At 55.3% G+C, this 23,488-nt stretch overlaps 1 protein-coding gene across 1 annotated transcript in view; it reads left to right on the top strand.

The window, feature by feature from the left end:
- The window catches only part of HSDL2 (hydroxysteroid dehydrogenase like 2), a 47,536-nt gene extending 37,695 nt beyond the window's left edge, over window positions 1-9,841 (top strand). The window contains exons 9-11 of the mRNA XM_048504429.1: window positions 401-636; window positions 1,649-1,700; window positions 9,608-9,841. Coding sequence (XP_048360386.1) covers window positions 401-636; window positions 1,649-1,700; window positions 9,608-9,765 — 446 coding nt within the window. The 3' untranslated portion in view covers window positions 9,766-9,841. The remainder of the gene's footprint in view (window positions 1-400; window positions 637-1,648; window positions 1,701-9,607) is intronic.
- Window positions 9,842-23,488: the final 13,647 nt, after the last annotated feature.

Raw genomic sequence — 23,488 nt, 5'->3', positions numbered from 1 at the left:
CATGTTATTTTCAGGGGATGTCTTATTTTTCCTGTGTTCTGTCGTCGGGCATGCTTCCGAACAAAAACTTTGCTATGTCTTACTTTCGAGGGATGTCTTATATTTCGCATTTCAGCAAAATCTCTACTATGTCTTATTTTTCGTGGATGTCTTATATTAGGGGAAACAGGGTATATGGAACCTTCACGTTCAAAGGCAGTATGCCTCTCGGGGAGGCGAGGGCGTGGAGACGGAAAAGCGGACCCAATTAGTAACCCCCTCTCGGCACACACAAATAATTAGTAACCCACTCTCGGGAACTGGCAAGAACCTGCTGGATCCCACCTCTGCTTACGGTTGAGAAAAGCGGGGTTTAAATCCAAACTTTTCTTCTTCTTTTGGCCCAATGTTGGCACTCCAGGGGCTTCTCCAGCATTCAGAGAAGGAAAGAAATCGGACATAGCCGAGCACGAAGGTCTTGACAGAACAAAACCGGAAGGTCCTGAAAGGGGAAAGCATCACGTCCACTTTGCCGCCAAGAACTCAGGGGGTCCTGTGATGGAAACGTTCAAAATCATACAAGTAGCCATCAACGAAGAAGTCGTAAGGTCGGTCCAAGGCGTTTATCAGTTTGAATTATCTGGTAAGAACTTTCTTGTTTTAACTGTGTCTCACTAAGGTCTCGTTGAGCCTGTGGTCCTTACCTAGTTTTGACTTCAGTAGTATCAAAAAAGACCAAAGCGTAGTGTTACCATTATCTGATAACCCTCATTCTACATAGATAGGTCTACTTCAAATAATAGTGGGGAGAATCTGTTTAGAATCCATAGAATACAAAATCATTATTCTTATTATTAATACATTCTTATGTTGCCTGTGAAGTGTTCACTTGGGAGATTTGTTTTGCTAATCAAATATACATAGGGTGCTTTTCATGTTAGGAAAAAAACCTCTGACTTCTGCTTATTCCCAGGAAAACTGCTGCTCTTGAGATGTAGTTCAGCTCTCTCCCTGGAGGTCAGAGGCTCATTCCGCACATGCAGAATAATGCACTTTCAAACTGCTTTCAGTACTCTTTGAAGCTGTGCGGAATAGCAAAATCCACTTGCAAACAGTTGTGAAAGTGGTTTGAAAACGCATTATTTTGCCTGTGCAGAAGGGGCCAGAGTTAGTTCAGGGAGCAGGAGAGCAAGCAGTAGGACAGGTAGTGTAATAGTTCAGAAGTCCCCCCGATTCTCACCTCTTGAGTTAGGGGTGGAAAATTTCCAGAAACGTTGAAGCCATGGATCAAGGCAGTGTTTCCCAACCTTTTCGAGGTCAGGGTACCCTTGACCTCACTCTTCATATCTCACGGTACCCCTGCCGCCACCCTCCACCTTCCCCTCCCATTGCCCCTGCTTGCCATACCCCCCACCTTCCCCTCCCAGGGTGAAGGGAAGCACTGGGGTGGTGGTGGTGGCTGCTGACCTTGTGGCAGGCCCTGCCCCATGGGCCAGCTCCATGTCCTTGCTGGTGCCGGTGGGAGACACCACAAAAATGAGGGGGGGGGGCGGTAGTGTTGCTGCGGTACCCCTGGGACATGCTCACGGCACCCAAGGGTACCACGGAACGCTGGTTGAGAATGGCTGGATCAGGGGGACACCTTGCTTTTTTCTCCTTTTTTTCCTAGAAAAAAACGAAAACATTGGAGAAAACAGATATTTCAGTACTTAGAGAACAATGTAAGCAGGTCAATTGAGAATTCTTCTCAGGTCTATTTAATGGGGCTCATTCCCAGGACCGTTTTGTTAGGATTTGTTCTGTTGCTTTCTTAACCATTCTAAACTTATTTTACTGCCCCCCAGCAGCCTCAGATGCACCATTTAGGACATATGAAATTGCACTGTTGAACATTTTTAAGCAATGGAAAAAGGATGCATGCTTTGGCGTCCTGGAAGCGAAATTGCAATTGTACACAATACTACAGAGAGCCAGCTGCCAACTGCTGTGTCTTCTGGTGTTTTAGTACATATTTTAGTTTTTTGTCAGCTGAGGGATAAGAAACAAATAAAAGTTGAACGTAGGAAATGCAGATTTAGTAGTAAATAAAAGAAAAAAGGAAATACGTGACTTGGACAGGAACAACACACTCAGAAAAGGACTAGCAGGATATATTTGCATGCCGAGTTAAACTTTATAAGATGGAAAATATGTCACAGCATGTTAATTTTGGAAAAAAACTAGCTTTGTTTAAATTATAGTTTTATATTTGAAATTACAAGTGATGTCACCAGGTCACGGGACCATGACCTAGATGACCCAGTCTAGCCTCCACCCCCACCCCCCCCACCACCCCCACCCCCCCACCCCCCCCCCACCACCCCCACCCCCACCCCCCCCCCCCCCCCCCCCCCCACCCCCCCCCCCCCCCCCACCCCCACTCCCCCCCCCCCACCCCCACCCCCACCCCCCCCCCCCCCCACCCCCTTCCCCCCCCCACCCCCCCCCCCCCCCCCCCCTCCCCCCCCCCCCCCCCGCCCCCCCCCCCCCCCCCCCCCCCCCCCCCCCCCCCCCCCCCCCCCCCCCCCCCCCCCCCCCCCCCCCCCCCCACCCCCCCCCCCCCCCACCCCCCCCCCCCCCCACCCCCCCCCCCCCCCACCCCCCCCCCCCCCCACCCCCCCCCCCCCCCACCCCCCCCCCCCCCCACCCCCCCCCCCCCCCACCCCCCCCCCCCCCCACCCCCCCCCCCCCCCACCCCCCCCCCCCCCCACCCCCCCCCCCCCCCACCCCCCCCCCCCCCCACCCCCCCCCCCCCCCACCCCCCCCCCCCCCCACCCCCCCCCCCCCCCACCCCCCCCCCCCCCCACCCCCCCCCCCCCCCACCCCCCCCCCCCCCCACCCCCCCCCCCCCCCACCCCCCCCCCCCCCCACCCCCCCCCCCCCCCACCCCCCCCCCCCCCCACCCCCCCCCCCCCCCACCCCCCCCCCCCCCCACCCCCCCCCCCCCCCACCCCCCCCCCCCCCCACCCCCCCCCCCCCCCACCCCCCCCCCCCCCCACCCCCCCCCCCCCCCACCCCCCCCCCCCCCCACCCCCCCCCCCCCCCACCCCCCCCCCCCCCCACCCCCCCCCCCCCCCACCCCCCCCCCCCCCCACCCCCCCCCCCCCCCACCCCCCCCCCCCCCCACCCCCCCCCCCCCCCACCCCCCCCCCCCCCCACCCCCCCCCCCCCCCACCCCCCCCCCCCCCCACCCCCCCCCCCCCCCACCCCCCCCCCCCCCCACCCCCCCCCCCCCCCACCCCCCCCCCCCCCCACCCCCCCCCCCCCCCACCCCCCCCCCCCCCCACCCCCCCCCCCCCCCACCCCCCCCCCCCCCCACCCCCCCCCCCCCCCACCCCCCCCCCCCCCCACCCCCCCCCCCCCCCACCCCCCCCCCCCCCCACCCCCCCCCCCCCCCACCCCCCCCCCCCCCCACCCCCCCCCCCCCCCACCCCCCCCCCCCCCCACCCCCCCCCCCCCCCACCCCCCCCCCCCCCCACCCCCCCCCCCCCCCACCCCCCCCCCCCCCCACCCCCCCCCCCCCCCACCCCCCCCCCCCCCCACCCCCCCCCCCCCCCACCCCCCCCCCCCCCCACCCCCCCCCCCCCCCACCCCCCCCCCCCCCCACCCCCCCCCCCCCCCACCCCCCCCCCCCCCCACCCCCCCCCCCCCCCACCCCCCCCCCCCCCCACCCCCCCCCCCCCCCACCCCCCCCCCCCCCCACCCCCCCCCCCCCCCACCCCCCCCCCCCCCCACCCCCCCCCCCCCCCACCCCCCCCCCCCCCCACCCCCCCCCCCCCCCACCCCCCCCCCCCCCCACCCCCCCCCCCCCCCACCCCCCCCCCCCCCCACCCCCCCCCCCCCCCACCCCCCCCCCCCCCCACCCCCCCCCCCCCCCACCCCCCCCCCCCCCCACCCCCCCCCCCCCCCACCCCCCCCCCCCCCCACCCCCCCCCCCCCCCACCCCCCCCCCCCCCCACCCCCCCCCCCCCCCACCCCCCCCCCCCCCCACCCCCCCCCCCCCCCACCCCCCCCCCCCCCCACCCCCCCCCCCCCCCACCCCCCCCCCCCCCCACCCCCCCCCCCCCCCACCCCCCCCCCCCCCCACCCCCCCCCCCCCCCACCCCCCCCCCCCCCCACCCCCCCCCCCCCCCACCCCCCCCCCCCCCCACCCCCCCCCCCCCCCACCCCCCCCCCCCCCCACCCCCCCCCCCCCCCACCCCCCCCCCCCCCCACCCCCCCCCCCCCCCACCCCCCCCCCCCCCCACCCCCCCCCCCCCCCACCCCCCCCCCCCCCCACCCCCCCCCCCCCCCACCCCCCCCCCCCCCCACCCCCCCCCCCCCCCACCCCCCCCCCCCCCCACCCCCCCCCCCCCCCACCCCCCCCCCCCCCCACCCCCCCCCCCCCCCACCCCCCCCCCCCCCCACCCCCCCCCCCCCCCACCCCCCCCCCCCCCCACCCCCCCCCCCCCCCACCCCCCCCCCCCCCCACCCCCCCCCCCCCCCACCCCCCCCCCCCCCCACCCCCCCCCCCCCCCACCCCCCCCCCCCCCCACCCCCCCCCCCCCCCACCCCCCCCCCCCCCCACCCCCCCCCCCCCCCACCCCCCCCCCCCCCCACCCCCCCCCCCCCCCACCCCCCCCCCCCCCCACCCCCCCCCCCCCCCACCCCCCCCCCCCCCCACCCCCCCCCCCCCCCACCCCCCCCCCCCCCCACCCCCCCCCCCCCCCACCCCCCCCCCCCCCCACCCCCCCCCCCCCCCACCCCCCCCCCCCCCCACCCCCCCCCCCCCCCACCCCCCCCCCCCCCCACCCCCCCCCCCCCCCACCCCCCCCCCCCCCCACCCCCCCCCCCCCCCACCCCCCCCCCCCCCCACCCCCCCCCCCCCCCACCCCCCCCCCCCCCCACCCCCCCCCCCCCCCACCCCCCCCCCCCCCCACCCCCCCCCCCCCCCACCCCCCCCCCCCCCCACCCCCCCCCCCCCCCACCCCCCCCCCCCCCCACCCCCCCCCCCCCCCACCCCCCCCCCCCCCCACCCCCCCCCCCCCCCACCCCCCCCCCCCCCCACCCCCCCCCCCCCCCACCCCCCCCCCCCCCCACCCCCCCCCCCCCCCACCCCCCCCCCCCCCCACCCCCCCCCCCCCCCACCCCCCCCCCCCCCCACCCCCCCCCCCCCCCACCCCCCCCCCCCCCCACCCCCCCCCCCCCCCACCCCCCCCCCCCCCCACCCCCCCCCCCCCCCACCCCCCCCCCCCCCCACCCCCCCCCCCCCCCACCCCCCCCCCCCCCCACCCCCCCCCCCCCCCACCCCCCCCCCCCCCCACCCCCCCCCCCCCCCACCCCCCCCCCCCCCCACCCCCCCCCCCCCCCACCCCCCCCCCCCCCCACCCCCCCCCCCCCCCACCCCCCCCCCCCCCCACCCCCCCCCCCCCCCACCCCCCCCCCCCCCCACCCCCCCCCCCCCCCACCCCCCCCCCCCCCCACCCCCCCCCCCCCCCACCCCCCCCCCCCCCCACCCCCCCCCCCCCCCACCCCCCCCCCCCCCCACCCCCCCCCCCCCCCACCCCCCCCCCCCCCCACCCCCCCCCCCCCCCACCCCCCCCCCCCCCCACCCCCCCCCCCCCCCACCCCCCCCCCCCCCCACCCCCCCCCCCCCCCACCCCCCCCCCCCCCCACCCCCCCCCCCCCCCACCCCCCCCCCCCCCCACCCCCCCCCCCCCCCACCCCCCCCCCCCCCCACCCCCCCCCCCCCCCACCCCCCCCCCCCCCCACCCCCCCCCCCCCCCACCCCCCCCCCCCCCCACCCCCCCCCCCCCCCACCCCCCCCCCCCCCCACCCCCCCCCCCCCCCACCCCCCCCCCCCCCCACCCCCCCCCCCCCCCACCCCCCCCCCCCCCCACCCCCCCCCCCCCCCACCCCCCCCCCCCCCCACCCCCCCCCCCCCCCACCCCCCCCCCCCCCCACCCCCCCCCCCCCCCACCCCCCCCCCCCCCCACCCCCCCCCCCCCCCACCCCCCCCCCCCCCCACCCCCCCCCCCCCCCACCCCCCCCCCCCCCCACCCCCCCCCCCCCCCACCCCCCCCCCCCCCCACCCCCCCCCCCCCCCACCCCCCCCCCCCCCCACCCCCCCCCCCCCCCACCCCCCCCCCCCCCCACCCCCCCCCCCCCCCACCCCCCCCCCCCCCCACCCCCCCCCCCCCCCACCCCCCCCCCCCCCCACCCCCCCCCCCCCCCACCCCCCCCCCCCCCCACCCCCCCCCCCCCCCACCCCCCCCCCCCCCCACCCCCCCCCCCCCCCACCCCCCCCCCCCCCCACCCCCCCCCCCCCCCACCCCCCCCCCCCCCCACCCCCCCCCCCCCCCACCCCCCCCCCCCCCCACCCCCCCCCCCCCCCACCCCCCCCCCCCCCCACCCCCCCCCCCCCCCACCCCCCCCCCCCCCCACCCCCCCCCCCCCCCACCCCCCCCCCCCCCCACCCCCCCCCCCCCCCACCCCCCCCCCCCCCCACCCCCCCCCCCCCCCACCCCCCCCCCCCCCCACCCCCCCCCCCCCCCACCCCCCCCCCCCCCCACCCCCCCCCCCCCCCACCCCCCCCCCCCCCCACCCCCCCCCCCCCCCACCCCCCCCCCCCCCCACCCCCCCCCCCCCCCACCCCCCCCCCCCCCCACCCCCCCCCCCCCCCACCCCCCCCCCCCCCCACCCCCCCCCCCCCCCACCCCCCCCCCCCCCCACCCCCCCCCCCCCCCACCCCCCCCCCCCCCCACCCCCCCCCCCCCCCACCCCCCCCCCCCCCCACCCCCCCCCCCCCCCACCCCCCCCCCCCCCCACCCCCCCCCCCCCCCACCCCCCCCCCCCCCCACCCCCCCCCCCCCCCACCCCCCCCCCCCCCCACCCCCCCCCCCCCCCACCCCCCCCCCCCCCCACCCCCCCCCCCCCCCACCCCCCCCCCCCCCCACCCCCCCCCCCCCCCACCCCCCCCCCCCCCCACCCCCCCCCCCCCCCACCCCCCCCCCCCCCCACCCCCCCCCCCCCCCACCCCCCCCCCCCCCCACCCCCCCCCCCCCCCCCCCCCCCCCCCCCCCACCCCCCCCCGCCCCCGCCCGCCCCCCCCCCTACCCCCCCCCCCCCCCCCCCCACCCCCCCCGCACCCCCCGCCCCCCCCCACCCCGCCCCCCCCACCCCCCCCCCACACCACCCCCCCCCCCCCCCCCCCCCCCCCCCCCCCACAAACCCCCCGCCCCCCAACCCCACCCGCCCCCCCCCCCCCACCCCCCCCCCCCCCCCCCCCCCCCCCCCCCCACCCCCACAACGTGTGAAGAAGTGTTTCCTTTTATTAGTCCCACTCTTCCCCCCAGCATTTCTGCAATGTATGCCCCCTGGATTCTAGTGTATTGTGGAGGAAGAGAGAAAAATTTCTCCACAACATTTTCTCACCCTAAGCATAATTTTGTAGACTTCCAATCATATCTCCCCTCAGACGCTTCCTCTCCAAACTAAAGAGTCCTAAACGCTTGCAGCTCCTCTCATAAGGAAGGTGCTCCAATCCTCCTTAATCATCCTCGTTGCTCCTCCTCCTCTCTCTGCATTTTCTTTCTATCTCTCTTCATATATCGACCTTTTGAGATGTGGCGACCAGAACTGAACACAGGACTCCAAGTGCACCACGGCTTTATATAAGGGCAAGGAGTTCTCCATTATCTATTTTCGTGGCCTTGATCTTTTAGAGTGAGTGATAAACGTTCCAAAATTAAAACAAAAGTAATCATTAGCCGTTTGAATTGAGCCCAGGAGCAAATTGCTAGTTAGCAGAATGAAGCGACTGCTGCGTGTTTCTTATTACGGGTCATAGGAGCCACATTTTAGAATAATTAAAACTTCCGGGTATCCTTCAAAGTTGTAGTCGTTTCACCTGGATATTACTAGGGTGTGCATAACCATAGCCTCTAAAGAGATCGGTGTTGGCACGAACCGCCAAAGCTAGTATAAAAGCATTTCTAGTCATCTCTACAGTTTGCTTGGGCCAGATTCACATCTGCTCGCAGACACAAGCCTGTTACTAAACAGGTAGGGCTGGGCGGAACAGCTCTAGCCAGAACCGGTTGTACATCTACTCCCAGATTAGTGTTATCCATGAGTCACAGAACGTTTCAGTGTATTTGCCTGCAGCCAGCCCATTACATACCCAAGACACCAAAGTTTCTCTTAACTCTGTAGTATAAGATTGTGAGTGGGGAGATGAGCATCACCCACCCACCCACCCCCTGGGGATGCTGCACTCTGGGTGCCCTCAAATCATTTCCAGGGTCCTGAGCTCTGCAATGGATTTATTCTGTCTTCAGAATAAATAGGGCAGATGAACTAATTTCTAAGGATTTTCAGGGAGTGCCTTGCTTTCTTGTGTTCAAATTCAACATTCATTCATTCATTCATTCATTCATTCATTCATTCATTCATTCATTCATTTATTTATTTATTTATTTATTTATTTATTTATTTATGGGTTTTTTATACTGCTCTACCCCCAGAGGGCTCTGAGCGGTGTGCAACATAACTTCCTCTACACAGTGTACAATAAGCCATATAAACAACCCCATTAAAATTAGATTAAAACACAGTGATTTTGTTGTTTGTTGTATAAACTAATGAGTTATTTTCAACTTTTGCAACAAAAAAAAGGTCTAAATGATATTAAAAAGTTAACGCTGCAGCTTGTTTAGCAAGTTCAGGAGGAACGGCTGGCTTTTGGATGCTAATTAAGGTTCTTAGGTTTTCTTTATCTGTCTGAGCTGTTCGGTGAAGACCTCAACACTTGATCGTCTCATTCGGCTTCCTGCTTGAATCCATTCTACTATTTTTCTAGTTCAGTGGAACCTCGGTTTTCATTGCCTTCGGTTTTCATCGGTTTTGGTTTTCATCGATTTTTTCAGTGAAAAATTTGTCTCGGTTTTCATCGATTTGCCTCGGTTTTCATCGATTTGCAGTAAGGTGCAGGGGTTTGTGGAGAAAAATCACCCGGACAAAGCTGTTGCAGGCTGTGTCTGCAACTTGTTTAATGACAACGTCTTGCCCCATTTCAGACAAATCTTAAAGAAGCGTCAGAAACAGACCTCTTTGGACAGCTTTCTGGTGCGACATTGGTCCACTGGCTCTGAAGCTGGTCCTAGTATTGTTTGTTACTGTTTTCAGCATTAAACACTATGTTTATTCACCAAAAAATGTGTTTTCGGTATGTTTTGTGGAGTGCCTAGAACGGATTAATTGGATTTACATTGATTCCTGTGGAAAAGTTTGCCTCGGTTTTCATCAGTTTTGGTTTTCATTGATCCTTTTCGGACGGATTACCAACGAAAACCAAGATTTATTTATTTGTTTATTTGTTTGTTTGTTTATTTATTTATTTGTTCCACTTTTATACCGCCCTCCCCCAAAGGGCTCAGGGCGGTTCCACTGTAAGATTCCACTGTAAAAGTATATGCTGAATGAAAAAGATGTTTAACTATACCAACAACATAATCCTGTGTAGAGGTACTCCAGTCTAAGCGTATTGATTTTAGTAGACTTAGACAAGAATAACTTGACATAAGATTGCCCTTTAAGCTTTTTTGTTAAGTGATCCCCTTTTTAAAACCCTTTTCCCCCTTCTGCTTCTTTTCAGGCAAACTAAAGCCAACGATGGCTTTCATGTCCGGAAAGCTGACCATCAAGGGCGACATGGCGTTAGCCATTAAGCTGGAGAAGTTGATGGGCCAGTTCAACGCCAAACTGTGATAACCTTAAAAGGGAAGGGGGTGGTTTCCTGTGTCACATTGACCTGTCAATAAATATGCAACACTTTGTTCTGGAAGGTGCTGACGTTTGTTTTTGTTTTAACCGTAACGTTTAATCCATACTTTTCCATTCCCACATGACATTTTGTAGAATGAACGGTCAAATTGTATTAGTTTAAAGCGGGACTGATTATGTATGTGTTCTGATTAGAATCATGTTTTGGTCATCTTTCTAGATCAGTGGTGGCGAACCTTTGGCACTCCAGATGTTATGGACTACAATTCCCATCAGCCGCTGCCAGCATGGCCACTTGGGAATTGTAGTCCATAACATGGGGATTGTAGTCCATAACATCTGGAGTGCCAAAGGTTCGCCACCACGGCTCTAGATAAAACAAATCAGCAAATATATACAGTCAAACCAATACTAGAAAATCTGAGGCCAGCCAAGCCTAAGAAGCATGGACTGTATATATCCGTGGTGGCGAACCTTTGGCACTCCAGATGTTATGGACTACAATTCTCATCAGCCCCTGCCAGCATGGTCAGTTGGATGGACTCTGGTCTGATCCAGCAGGCTCCAGATGTTATGGACTACAATTCCCATCAGCCCCTGCCAGCATGGCCAATTGGCCATGCTGGAAGGGGCTGATGGGAATTGTAGTCCATAACATCTGGAGTGCCAAAGGTTCGCCACCATTGGTATATATAGAGACACAAGGCAATGAACAAATTGCTGGAGCTGCTGCTGTCTACTACTGCGATTCGCTTTAATACTTTTGACTCATTGACCATGGGTGATACTGGCTCTTTCAATTTATTGGAACGAAATACGAATGTTACAGGTTTCTTGCCTTATGTACAATGTTTATGAGATCTTCTACAATGTTTATGAGAGTTCCTTACTAAGTACTGTCCCATTACGCTTCTTAGGTTGCCTAAGTGCCCTCATTGTATGTTTTGTTATTACATTTAGATCCTGTTGCATATTACTTATAATCACAATATATCTTTATGAATGGTGTATGACTTATCTACTGACTTTATTCTCAAAGTAATCGCATATACCAATTAGTTCATTGCCTTGTGTCTCTATGTATACAGTCCATGCTTCTCGTCTTTCTAGATATCCAGATCCACTTGAAGTGAATGCACCTGAGGACATTAAGAAAACAAGAAGAGCACTGACGGAGTTGATGTATCCATAGTGGGGGGCGAATCTGCCAGCAGGCGGCCAGTGCAGTCCTCTGCACTGGTGGGATGTGGTCCCTGGGCTCCCACCACCACGGGCATAGCGGGGCAATCTGAGGACGTGGCCAATGGAGGAACCAATGCTAGTTGGCTTCTACCTGGCCATTGTCCCTGTTGTGCTGGCGGCCGGTGCTTGAGGCTTTCAGCGCCTTTTCGGTGCCGTAAGTCTGTTAAGCCCAATGGTGACTTTTCAGCGGCGGGGAGGCTTTTGTGTGTGTGTTTTAAGTCCCCCCATGCCACCAGAAAGGCTTCTTGGGTATGGCAGGCCGGTGTGGTTACAGCACCGTGCCTGGCTGCTTGGATGGGGCCGCCCAGCTAGTTTTTCAACTGAAGAAGGCTTTGATCTTCTTTTAATGGTTTTAGCTTCAGGCCTGACGTTGCAGATCTTTTTATATGTCGTCGGAACCATTGACTTCAAAGGAAATTGTTCCGTGGCCATTGTTCCGTGGCCACTGAATTCCCTCTAAGGCACCTCTGATTTTTGCTTCCAGTATTGGTGCTTTGGGGTTTTCTGTGCCTTTTAACATTTTAAAGTATCTTTTTAAATTACAGTCTCTCCCCTCGCCCTCTTTAAAGGGTTCTAAATTCAGATACATTAATCTGGGAAGAATTAGCCAGTTGCCTTAATGTTTTTAATACTTGTATTTTTATACAATTTCACTGCTGTGAAAACTGAGTTGCTGCCAAAATGTACTTATAAAGTTGGTTGAAATAAAATGTATTGCTTACGTATCAGTCTGCTTACTTATGATAATTGTAGTTTAAAAGTAAGATGTTTTGTTTTTGAACACTCTGCCGTTGAATGGGGTGGACAGAGATCGTAGCGTAGTGTTCTGAGTTTCATGATAGAACTGAAATTTGTTCATATATTGGGTATTAGATCGCATCTCTAGGGGAGGGTTTGGTACCTGCAGAAAACTGAAAATGCTGAAGACGCTGTTTTCTTTTGCCACAATATTGTAATGCTGGATATAAAACCACCATCTTCGCATTCCAGTGACCCCCATGATTAATTTTATTTGTTCACTCTCAGATGTGGAGGCTTACCTGGGGAATTCAGATTAGCCTGTACGCTCCAGCACACGTCAGCTGGGTGACCTTGGGTTAGTCCAAATTCAAATCCAAAACCTTTATTAGGCATAAAACCAGTGTGTGTCATGGATTCCAAATACAATAGAAATATCATTATTGCACAACTTGCAGTACACAGAGTAAAAATGTAGCAACAGCTTCAGAGATTTCAGCATTAGAGTTATTTAGCAGCTTAGCCATTTTTAACTTATCAGAAAGGAGCATAAATCCTGTTGGTAATACAGTTCTCAAATCAGTTCTGATGTTGTTGTATTTTGAACAGTGAAGCAGAATATGAGAAAGTGAATCAGTTGTATCAGGACAGAATCGACAGCAACGCTCATTTTGTGGGATATTAGAGAAGAGACCTTGAAGATGTACTGACCTTGGGTTAGTCACAGCTTTTCGGAGCTCTCTCAGCCCCACCTACCTCACAGGGTGTTTGTTGTGAGGGGGGAAGGGCAAGGAGTTTGTAATCCCCTTTGAGTCTCCTATAGGAGAGAAAGGGGGGGATAAAAATCCAACTCTTCTTCTTCAATTTCAATGAATGGAGCATCTAGAAAGGGAGGGGGCGGGGCAAGAAGCAAAGAAAGGACATGGTGAAAGAATTGTTCAACAATATTCTGTGACCTGGACTATTATTTGTTGAGTTTGCTGCCAAGTCACATCTGACTTACGGTGACCCTGTGGGGTTTTCAAGGCAAAGGACTTTCAGAAGTAGTTCGCCATTGCCTGCCTCTGCATTGTGAGCCGAGATTCCTTGGAGACCTCCCATCCAAATGCTAGCCAGGGCTGGTTCCGTTCAGCTTCTGAAACCTGACTAAATCAGGCTCACCTGGGGCTATCCAGGTGTGGACCTGGACTACATGTCCAGCAATTTAAGGTGATAGAATCTTTTTAAAAATTATTTTGGAAAAAGAAAATAAGAATGGATCTATCGTTGTTGCAGTGCTAAACACTAAGAGTCAACAAAATTATATATAAAGCTTTATAAACAAAACCTTTGTAACTAATATTAACTCTGGTGTGGTGGGTTTTCCGGGTTGTATGGCCGTGTTCCAGTAACATTTTCTCCTGACATTCCGCCTGCATCTGTGGCTGGTGGAATTCCGCCACAGATGCAGGCGGAATGTCAGGAGAAAATGCTGAAGAGGGCAGTCTAGCCACAGGCCTCTATTGGGATTGCACCATGTTCCTCCATGCTCATTGGTTGTCTGAGAAGGGGAGTGGCGTTGAGGAGCAGTGGCCGGATTAATGGGTGGTGGTGGGCCTCATCTGCATGTACTACTCTCGGGGGCAACGTCAACAATGGGGGCTGTTGTCGGATTGCTGGGGTTGCTGTGGATTTTGGAATGTTCGTTTTGCTGTCTGTGCTTTGTGGAAGTGCACGTTTTAGTATTTCCCCTTGAAGAATGCCTATATAGAGAAGGGATCAGCAGTACCACTGTTGTTTTAGTGGCTAGCCGTCGCCACAGTAACCCACAGGATGGTGCTGCCCTGACAGGAAGATTTTTCTACAGAACACCGAATATTTTTTGTAAGCCTTCCCCTCCAATTGCTAGGTGGTGCATTCTGACATCTCCGAATTCTGTCCTTTTGTGCATGAATAGGCCCAACCTGTTTCTTTTGCCAACCCTTCAGTCTTCCATTGTGATTTGTGGATCATTCTCAGGGTTTTCAAATAAAGCTGTGAAGTAGATCTCTTCAGAGGGATTATCTAAGCACTGAAGAGTAGCAGGGTCCCCCCTCCAATGAGTAAGCCTTTTGTAATTTACGCCTGTGATGTTTATGTACTCTGTTTTTGTTTGTCAGAAGAGTACTGGTGACCTTTTCCTGAAGAGGCACGCGGAGATGTATGCTTAGACTCCCGCTGTGATTTTATGTATTTCACTTGGAGTCCTGCAACTTCTATGACACTGCAAGAAAAAAAGTGTAGCCTGGTGTTTTGTGTTCAGAGGAAGAGGAAGAGTTTGGATTTATATCCCCCCTTTCTCTCCTGTAGGAGACTCAAAGGGGCTTACAATCTCCTTGCCCTTCCCCCCTCACAACAAACACCCTGTGAGGTAGGTGGGGCTGAGAGAGCTCCGAGAAGCTGTGGGACTCACTCCCAAGGTCACCCAGCTGGCGTGTGTGGGAGTGCACAGGCTAATCTGAATTCCCCAGATAAGCCTCCACAGCTCAGGCGGCAGAGCTGGGAATCAAACCCGGTTCCTCCAGATTAGATACACGAGCTCTTAACCTCCTACGCCACTGCTGCTCCTGTTCAGCTGGGTTTATCTGGCTCCTTTCCACCCTTCTTGCTTTGCGTTAAATCTGATCATAAAAAGAAAGCGACAGGAAATGAATGAAGGTGGATGAAGGCGATTGGTGAGCTTCAGAGAAAAGGAGCAAACAAATATCCCTCCTACTTGGGATTACAGTGCTGATCGGCATCAAATTGACGGCTCCAGAGGCAGCACGCTATCCAGCTTTGCCTTCAACAGAGATGATATGGGGAGTGAGTGTCAGAATGAATGACATAGTCTAGGACAGGGGTCTGCAACCTGTGGCTCTCCGGATGTTCATGGACTGCAATGCCCTGCCACCAGGGGCTGGTGGGATTTGTAGTCCATGAACATCTGGAGAGCCACAGGTTGCAGACCCCTGGTCTAGGAGTAAACATAATCATGTAAATGATGCCAAGAACTGAGACGGTTATTGGTTCATCATCATGGATTCTGCACAGTCCCACATGGGATGGGCAGGTGCACGCCAGTCACGAAGAAGACTAACCAGCTTTCCAGAAGACTCAAAACACAGGAGCACTCTCCCTTTCCTCCATCTCATGCTGCTGTTTCCCACCCAAACAGGCACGGGATGGAAATGGGGAGACCACTCTTCCCTCTGTGTCTTTCCTCACCATCATGAAGAGATGGAAGTATCGAAGCATTCTACTCATCAGGAGAGTTCGGGTTGACATCTTTGCAAAAATTCTTCCGGTGATGGCACTATTTAAAAAGTGCAAGGAATGTGGGACCAAGACAGCTCAAAATGTCGAACACAATTTGTGCTTAATGTGCTTAGGAGAGGGGCATCGTCTGGTAGCGTGTGATTCGTGCCATTTATTCCTGCCTAAAGCATGTCATGAAAGGGCCACTAGGCAAAAGGCAGCTTTAGGGGGGAAAGGCTCTGAGGAGAGGGCTGTCTCAGCCAGAAAAGAGACTGGTTGTGCTGGAAAGAGCTCAGAAACCATCAGTTGTCTCTGTCCCTTCTGCCCCCACTAACAGTCATCTGACAAGCAGTCGGCTCCAAGAGCTACCTCCAAAAAAGGCAAAGAAAAAAGCCTAATCACCTACTTTCAACCTCTCAATGCCAATGATCTCCATCTCCAACCCATCCATTGTTTTCTTCTACTCAACATCGAGATACCTCCCCTCAGAGTCAAAAGTGTTCGCCGTCTCAACCCTGAGCACACATTTTCCCTTGACACTGGATTTCACCTTTGCCACGATGCCGAAAATTGCTTGACGCAGTTGGCTCCAGTCTTCTCTCCCATTCAAGAATGCTATCACCATCTTTGAGGCAGCCAGGTGCACCACCCTCATCAGAGAATGATGTTTTTGAGGGACTCTGATGCTCAGTTTCCCTAACAAACTCCTTCGGCTCCAGCCAGCTTTCAGTGGGGTCCTCCTCAAAGATGGTACCCATATCCTATGATGTGCATACCTCAGTGGGGTCAATGCTGAGAGATGGCAACTGTGCCACTCACAGTGGCAACGTATTTCAATGACCACCTACCCTGTCACCACTCACTTCCGTCTTACATGTCAAATAATACTGTAAAAAATACCCTCGATATCAAGAGTTCAAGTTTGATACCTGTAGTTGGAGGAGGTTTTTGAGTAGAGTTCTGAGACAAATATGAAACATCGGCACCCTCCCCAGAAGATACAGTAGGAGATCCATCTCCTATTTATCTGACAGAAGACCTGAAACTCTATGTGGAACAAATCATAAGGATAGCCAAGGCACTGGATCTTTAGTATAAATTGCCTGATCCAAAATCGGCAGATCTTATTTTGCTACAATGCCTTCTGAACATAGTGGACAACAGCTGGTCCAAACATACCTTGGATCCTGACCCAGCTTGTAAATTGGACAACCTGTACAAGATACAAGAGAAGGGTTGTGATTTTTTGTTCCAATAACCACCCCCTAATTCCTTAGTTTCAGAAGTTCTCCCCTCAAGGCAAAGAGGACGATCCTACTCATCCCCTCCAGTTAAGGAACGGCATAAATTGGATTCAGTACAATGAAAAATTTATTCCTTGGGTTCTTTGGGCCTGAGAATTGCCAGTTTCACTGCCATTTTGGGATGGTATCAAATGTTCTTTGGGAAAAGATGGCCCAGTACATAGGCATGTTATCAGAGGAGAAAAGAGTGTTAACTTGCTCCATGCTAAGGAGCTAAAGCTAGGCAAGTAGCATCTCAGTGCATCGAGACACGTATCTGACTGCTGCGGAGTTCATCAAAAATCTCTGGAACTAATTTTTCAGCAGTATTTCTAATAGCTGCAAAAAAAAGGTCCAATACTGTGGAATTTAGCTGCAATTTCTGTAAGCTTTACTGCAGACTGACACCTGTCATAGAGAGAAAGAAATAATTCCACACAAATAAATCACCCAAACCGGCTGCACTCTTGAGAGACCAGAAAACAATGAATGACAAAAAGGTTGCATTATTTAATTTTTTGAACGAAGATTTAAACATGGTGCATTCCAGCGATTTCAAGGATGTATCAGAAAAATAACTTGTTCAGATAAATCCATATAAATTACTCTGTTGCTTAAAGAACAGCATCTTTGAAGCACCATGCATGAAGTGGAAAGCTGTTGTTAACAGCAGGTGTCACTGTTAACTAAAGCGATAGTGGCTTAGAGCTCCTTGAAGCCACAAGAGAGCATTTTCTCATCTAATCTTTAAGGAATGAATGAATTCTGCTGAAGTTACCAGTTAAATAACTTAATGCTGAGCCTGTGGGCTCTTTGAGAGTAGAATTAGGATGTTCAAAATGGCGTTTATGCTATCACACTAAGTTTCATTTAAAATCCAAATGGGAATGTTAAAGCAGTAGCTATTCCAAACAGATCTGGATAGTGTGGACTCAGTCACTCACAAACACACCTCTTGTGTTTCCTCGTAAGCACCATTTATTTATTTATTTATTTATTTATTTGTTTGTTTGTTTGTTTATTTATTTATTTATATAGGCTGGCCTGGGCCGCTGGGCTCTTGGGGAAGCAGTGTAGGTAACCCTGTTAAGCGTTGTTAAACCCCACTGATTTTCATGCAAAGAACTAAAGCGTGATCCTTTACCTGGGAGTAAGCTCGGTTGCTGGCAATGGGGCTTGCTTCTGAGTAAACACTCCTAGGGTCATGATTCACCCGTTCGAACAGGTGCATGGTCGCTTCAAAGCAAAGCCAATAACTACCACCAAGCTTACTCCCGAGTAACGCACACCTTGGAGCCAACTGTTTTTTCTAAACTGAAACCTCAGTATTCAGGTTACCAATTGCTGTGTTGGCACTTTGCGATCAATAAGTGGGTTTTGGTTTGCAATTTGGGCACTCGGTCTCGAAAAGGTTCGCCATCACTGTCCTAGAATCATTAATATTAAAATCAGGCAAAAATAATCTAAAACCAGAGTGAGATCCACAACAGTTTGGATGGCAATAAAATCCTACCCCCACTCCCACCCCAAGCCCACCAGAGGCTGGGACGATGTAACCACACTCAGCCCGGCTGGCCAAATGCCTGGCGGAACAGGTCCATTTTGCAGGCCCTGCGGAAGCTCACTAAGTCCTGCAGAGCCCTGGTCTCTCTAGGGAGACTGTTCCACCAGAGGGGGGCCAAGACCGTAATGGCCCTGGCCCTGGTGGAGGCCAGCCGGACGTGTTTTGGGCCAGGGACCACTAATAGGCACTCCTCCGAAGATTGGAGGGTCCTAACAGGGCGATATTGGGAGATGCGGTCCCTCAAGTATACAGGCCCAAGGCCGTTTATAGCAGAGGTGGGATCCAGTAGGTTCTCACAGGCTCCCGAGAGTAGGTTACTAATTATTTGTGTGTGCCGAAAGGGGGTTACTAATTGGTTATTTTGCCTTGGTGATTTTTGCCTTAGTTACGCCACTCCTCCGCTCCTCAGCAGTAGCGCGCGGAACTTGAAGCAGTCTAGCAGGAGGTGCACTGGCGTGCATGGCAGCCTGCGCCTGTGTGCATTCATTTCCCACTCAGAACCGGCGCAGCGGCTGCGTCCTTGCCACAGCCCCGCCCAGGAATGCCCCGCCCCTGGAATGCCCGACCACGCCCCCATCGTGCCCCGCGCATCCCCATTGGCGCTATGCCACTCTTTGAATCCCACCACCATGGGAACCTGTTACTAAAATTTTTGGATCCCATCACTGGTTTATAGCCTTAAAGACTAAGACCTTGGTCAGTAACCTCATTGTACATGTGGGGTCATTATTACAAGCCCTGACCTGGATAGTGCAGGCTAGCCCAATCTCATCTGATTCTAAAAGATAAACATGGTCAGCCCTAGTTAGTATTTGGATAGGAGACCACCAAGACCACCAAAGAAGTCCAGAGTCTCTACACAGAGGCAATGTAAAAACCACCTCTAGACATCTCTTGAAAACCCTAGGAGGTTGCCATAGTTGGCTGCGACTTGAGGGCACTTTCTACCACCAGTTCTTACAAACAAGCAATTATCTTTTCTCTAGTCTCTCCAAGAGAGAAAGGAATACTGGCTCTGCATTGCTAACATTGCTAATGTGATGAAATATAATCATTCACTATGGCAACATTCCGCCAGCCGTTCACAGATGGAAATCAGAATTGTTGTGTGTTCGTTATGCCCCTGTTCTCACACCATGCATTATGGACTCAGCCTTTCTCTCTCCTCACCTTTCTCTTTTCACCATCTGTAGGCTGGGGCCATTTATTATTTTGGTGACATTAGAAAAACAAAGGTGTCCTAGCACAGTGATGGCGAACCTATGGCACGGGTGCCAGAGGTGGCACTCGGAGCCCTCTCTGTGGGCACACGCACACAGAGTTTGTTATGTGGGGGTGGAAAATCACCTCCCCCCACACACACATATCTAGGCTGGCCTGAGGCACTGAGCATGACATGCATGCACTGCGGTGAGCAGGGAGGACTTGGCTGGCGGGCCTGGTGTCTGTACTCCGGGTGGTTGCTGCCCGAGGGGGGCAGGTGGTGCAGAGGAGACAGAGATGCTAGAGAGGCACAGAGCGGTGCGCGCGGGACTTGCTGGAGGATAGAGCAGACTGGCCCCTGCTCAAGCGGGTGGGGCGGAGGAAGAGGGAGCCAACCGGTTTTTTCTAAACTAAAACCTCAGCATTCAGGTTAAATTGCCGGGTTGGCACTTGGCATGGGGTTTGGGTTGCAATTTGGGCACTCGGTCTCAAAAAGGTTCGCCATCACTGTCCTAGCAGGTTATTGGCTGTTCAGAACGCATCACACCAGCCTTAATGTGTGAAATAATACTGTGTGTTTTGTGGTTCCTCAGTGCAGGCACACAAAAGGCTCAGAGCAGCTTTTAATTTCTAGGTACCCTTGGAAGAAGACTAAAATATGAAGAAGAGCAACTGTAATAACTCATACTTACAAGGTTTTGAAAAGATATCTCTACGATCTCCCTCTGAAGGCAAATCAGAAGCAGTAATTGGCCAGGGAACAAGTACCAGAAAATCAGATGTCCCTGCTGAACAGTCTCAGTTGTTCTTATATTACATGACTGTTTTTTTCATCTAAAAGCACTGCTGAAGCTTGTTGTGAATCGAGAATTGCAAAGGAACAGTACAATACAGGTAAATAGCAGTAACAGCAACAGTCTGGCTACAGCATTGTTATATAGTTCCTGAGTTTGTTTTCTTGTAGATGAGAGCAGAGGTGGGATCCAGCAGGTTCTCACAGGTACCCGAGAGGGGGTTACTAATTGGTGATTTTGTCACGTGATTTTTGCCTTAGTTACGCCCCTCCTCTCAGCAGTAGCGCGCAGAACTTGAAGCAGTCTAGCAGGAGGTGCACCGGCGTGCGTGGCGAAGCCTGCAGCCCTCTCGCAAGTGCTGTCGTTCCAGCAAGGTTGGCGAGGCGCGGTGGCTGCTGATGGCCCTTGCCACAGCCCTGCCCAGGAATACCCCGCCCCAGGAATGCCTGGCCACGCCCCCGTCGTGCCCTGCCCAGCCCCATTGGCCCTACTCTACAGTTTGAATCCCACCACCATGGGAACCTGTTACTAAAATTTTTGGATCCCACCACTGGATGAGAGGTAGCACTGGGGGATGCTCCAGGGAGCTGGCCGTGCTAGTCTGTAGTGGCAGAACAAAATTTGCATCCAGTAGTACTTTATAACCCAATAACATTTTCCAGGGTGTAAGCTTTCATGACATCTGACACAGTGAGCTTTGATAGGGTGTTGTGGGTTTTCCAGGCTGTGTGACCGTTGTCTGGTAGTTTTTGCTCCTAACATTTCACCTGCATCTATGGCTGGCATCTTCAGAGGCACGTCATTGGTAAGATGTGTTTCTCTCTGTGGCCATTTCACACCTCACCAAAGAAGAAGCAGAGGAAATAAGAGAGGAAATGGCAAGGATCCTGTGGAAAGCAACACTTCCCACCAGCAACATACCACAGAAAGAAGGAAATGCCATTAAGACTCTCAGTTCTGATTCAGACGTTGATATGTCCCAGTTTGATATCAGTTCTGTATCTCAGTGTTCCAGGCCAATAATGGAAGCAGAGAGGCAAGAGGTCAAAAGAAGGAAGCTTTAATTGGAGGGCCGTCTTACCTCCATGTTTGGCTTTTGCTGAGTGAAGCGATGATTTGGTGCACACTTTCTATTTTTATAGGAAACTAGCGGGGCCCGGCCACGCGTTGCTGTGGCAATTGTCCTTCTCATCACAATCCGCAACCCACACAGATGTCCATGCAGGTCCAATGATCCCCAGCATAGCCTTTTGAGGTGGTCAAATGGAATCCCTCTTTCCCTTTTCAATGCACATCGTTATATGGTACTGTCTTGTTTTTTTAGTATAAAAGTAACTCCTTTCTACATTCCACAACGGAACTTAATCCAGAGTGTGAATCCCCTACTGTCCCAATGAGGGCTGGATTTGACATTACCGCACGAAGTCCTGGCTTGGGAGTAAAGACAAGAACTGGGGCAAAAGGGGAGGCACTGTCCCAGTCCAGGCAGCAGAGGAGGCAGGGTGGTGAGATGCGATTCAGATCCCGAGGAGCCAGCTCCCTGGGTTTCTTAATGGGCCATGTGTGCAAAAGAAGCGAGAAGCCAGTAGTGTTGGTTTGCCCCCACTCCCACTGAGGATTTTCTTAGAAGAAAAGGCAGGAACTCCAGCTAAGCTTTTTTTTTTTAGTAAAAGAGAGCTGTGAAGGAGATATGGGTGAGGAAGTGGGTGAGAGTGGGTGTAGTTGGATGTGAGGGAGGGCAGAGTAAGGTCTGTGAGGATGAGCTGGATGTGTATGAGAGTATGTGCGTTGTGTGGTAGCACTGGGTGAGGCACAGAGAGTGAAAGTTACCTGCGTGTTGGGGGGGGGAACCCCACCTGACGTCTCACACAGCAAAGTGTGTGTGTGTTTCACTTCCAGTCGTATTATCTAACAGTGTTACCTATTTACTGTTTTCACTGCTCATCTCTGCCCATCTGAGGCTGAATGCATTCTAAGCCCTCAGGCCACAGACAGACAGGCTGCACGAACATTCTAAGGGTGACAGTTAAACACAGCCAGCTTCATGAGCCCTGGGCAGGTGCCAGGAAAAAGATACAGTTTTACTACTGGCTCCGAAGGTATGGACTCTTCGGCATTTGAAGGAGTCCGATTACCTGCCATATGCAACAGGAGAGCGAACGTCAATGTGAAAATTTGGGGCGATTACCGATCTAGCAACGTTTTCTGGCTGTTAGGGGCATGACTAACAAAGTCACTGTTAGCTTTTTATATATATAGATTTTGTGGGAAATGGACTACATCAAAAGGGGGCAATCTTGTAAAATACATCCGCGTTCTTCAGACGTTGTATGCAAGAGTTGCATTTTAAATCAAAACGGCTTCACCAGTCAGAATGCGGCCTGCAGGAGATAATGACCCTCTCCTTGGAGTGAAAGCAGCTAGTGCTGATTAAGGAAGGTCAGACAAGATAAAGGCAGGGGGGAAAGCAAAGGGAGCAAGTTGTTTTGCGAGTGTTTCACTCAGCATGTAGCCTTGATTTTTGGTCAGTATACTGAAACCAATCCTTATCGTTTGTGATATTTGGAACTGTTTGAAGGACGGTTTGTTTCTCGTTGATTTTAAAGGACTGCGAATAACAGGCATTGGACTTCGTTATGGAAAGGAGTTGGTTTCCCTTGCTTCTGTTTCTTTCCTTGCTGAAGAGAAAGTGCTTGCGAGAAGATTGCTGTGGAAGAGGCTGGATCAAAGCTTGCGAAAAACTCGTGAGCTGCCTGTCGGCTGGCCTGCGGGGCTGTGAGAAGATCAGGACGGGCCTGTTGGCTCATGCAGATGTGCACAATAAAACAAAATTTTCAAAATAATAGATCGCAAGAGGTTAATTTACATGATACAATCACAACATTTTAGGATCGCAAGCTGCCCTGAGCCCAGCCTGGCCAGGGGAGGGCAGAGTATAAATGAAATATTGTTGCTACCCTGTTTCCCTGAATAAAAGACATCCCCGGAAAATAAGACGTAGTAGAGGTTTTGCTGAAGTGCGAAATATAAGGCATCCCCCAAAAGTAAGACAGCAAAGTTTTTGTTTGGAAGCATGCCTGACGAACAGAATACAGAAATATAAGACATCCCCTGAAAATAAGACACAGTGCATCTTTAGGAGCAAAAATAAATATAAGACACTGTCTTATATTCGGGGAAACACGGTATTATTGAAGCCAGCAAGCAGTTTCCCCCCCTTTGTTCTCCTTTCCCAGGAAAGGAATCTAGAGGTATTGTGAGGAAATTCTTACAGTCATTTATACAAATGTCCTACGACAACATTGTTCTTACAATGTTTTTTTCCCCTTTAATTGGCTGTATTACAGGAGACTGTGATTCAGTTTTGTATCTCCAGCAAAATGACTTTTGAGACAACGTGGCATTTTGTGTCTTTAAGAAAGTCTGCCTGACCTCTCTGCTCATGAGTTATTCAGTGCAGGGTAAGATTAGTGAGCTGGAAATGGTCCCAGAAGGAATTAGGAAGAGCTAGAATTGTAAAAAGCTAGAAAGCTACTTTGTGTATTCCAGGTTCTTCGAATTGATCAGTATAAAAAACTCTGGGGATCATAACAATACTCTTGAGAGACTTTCAGACTAAACACCTGATA

Source organism: Sphaerodactylus townsendi, linkage group LG07, assembly GCF_021028975.2.
Source record: "Sphaerodactylus townsendi isolate TG3544 linkage group LG07, MPM_Stown_v2.3, whole genome shotgun sequence".
Lineage (NCBI taxonomy): Eukaryota > Metazoa > Chordata > Lepidosauria > Squamata > Sphaerodactylidae > Sphaerodactylus > Sphaerodactylus townsendi.
This window is presented reverse-complemented; position numbering and strand designations above follow the sequence as displayed.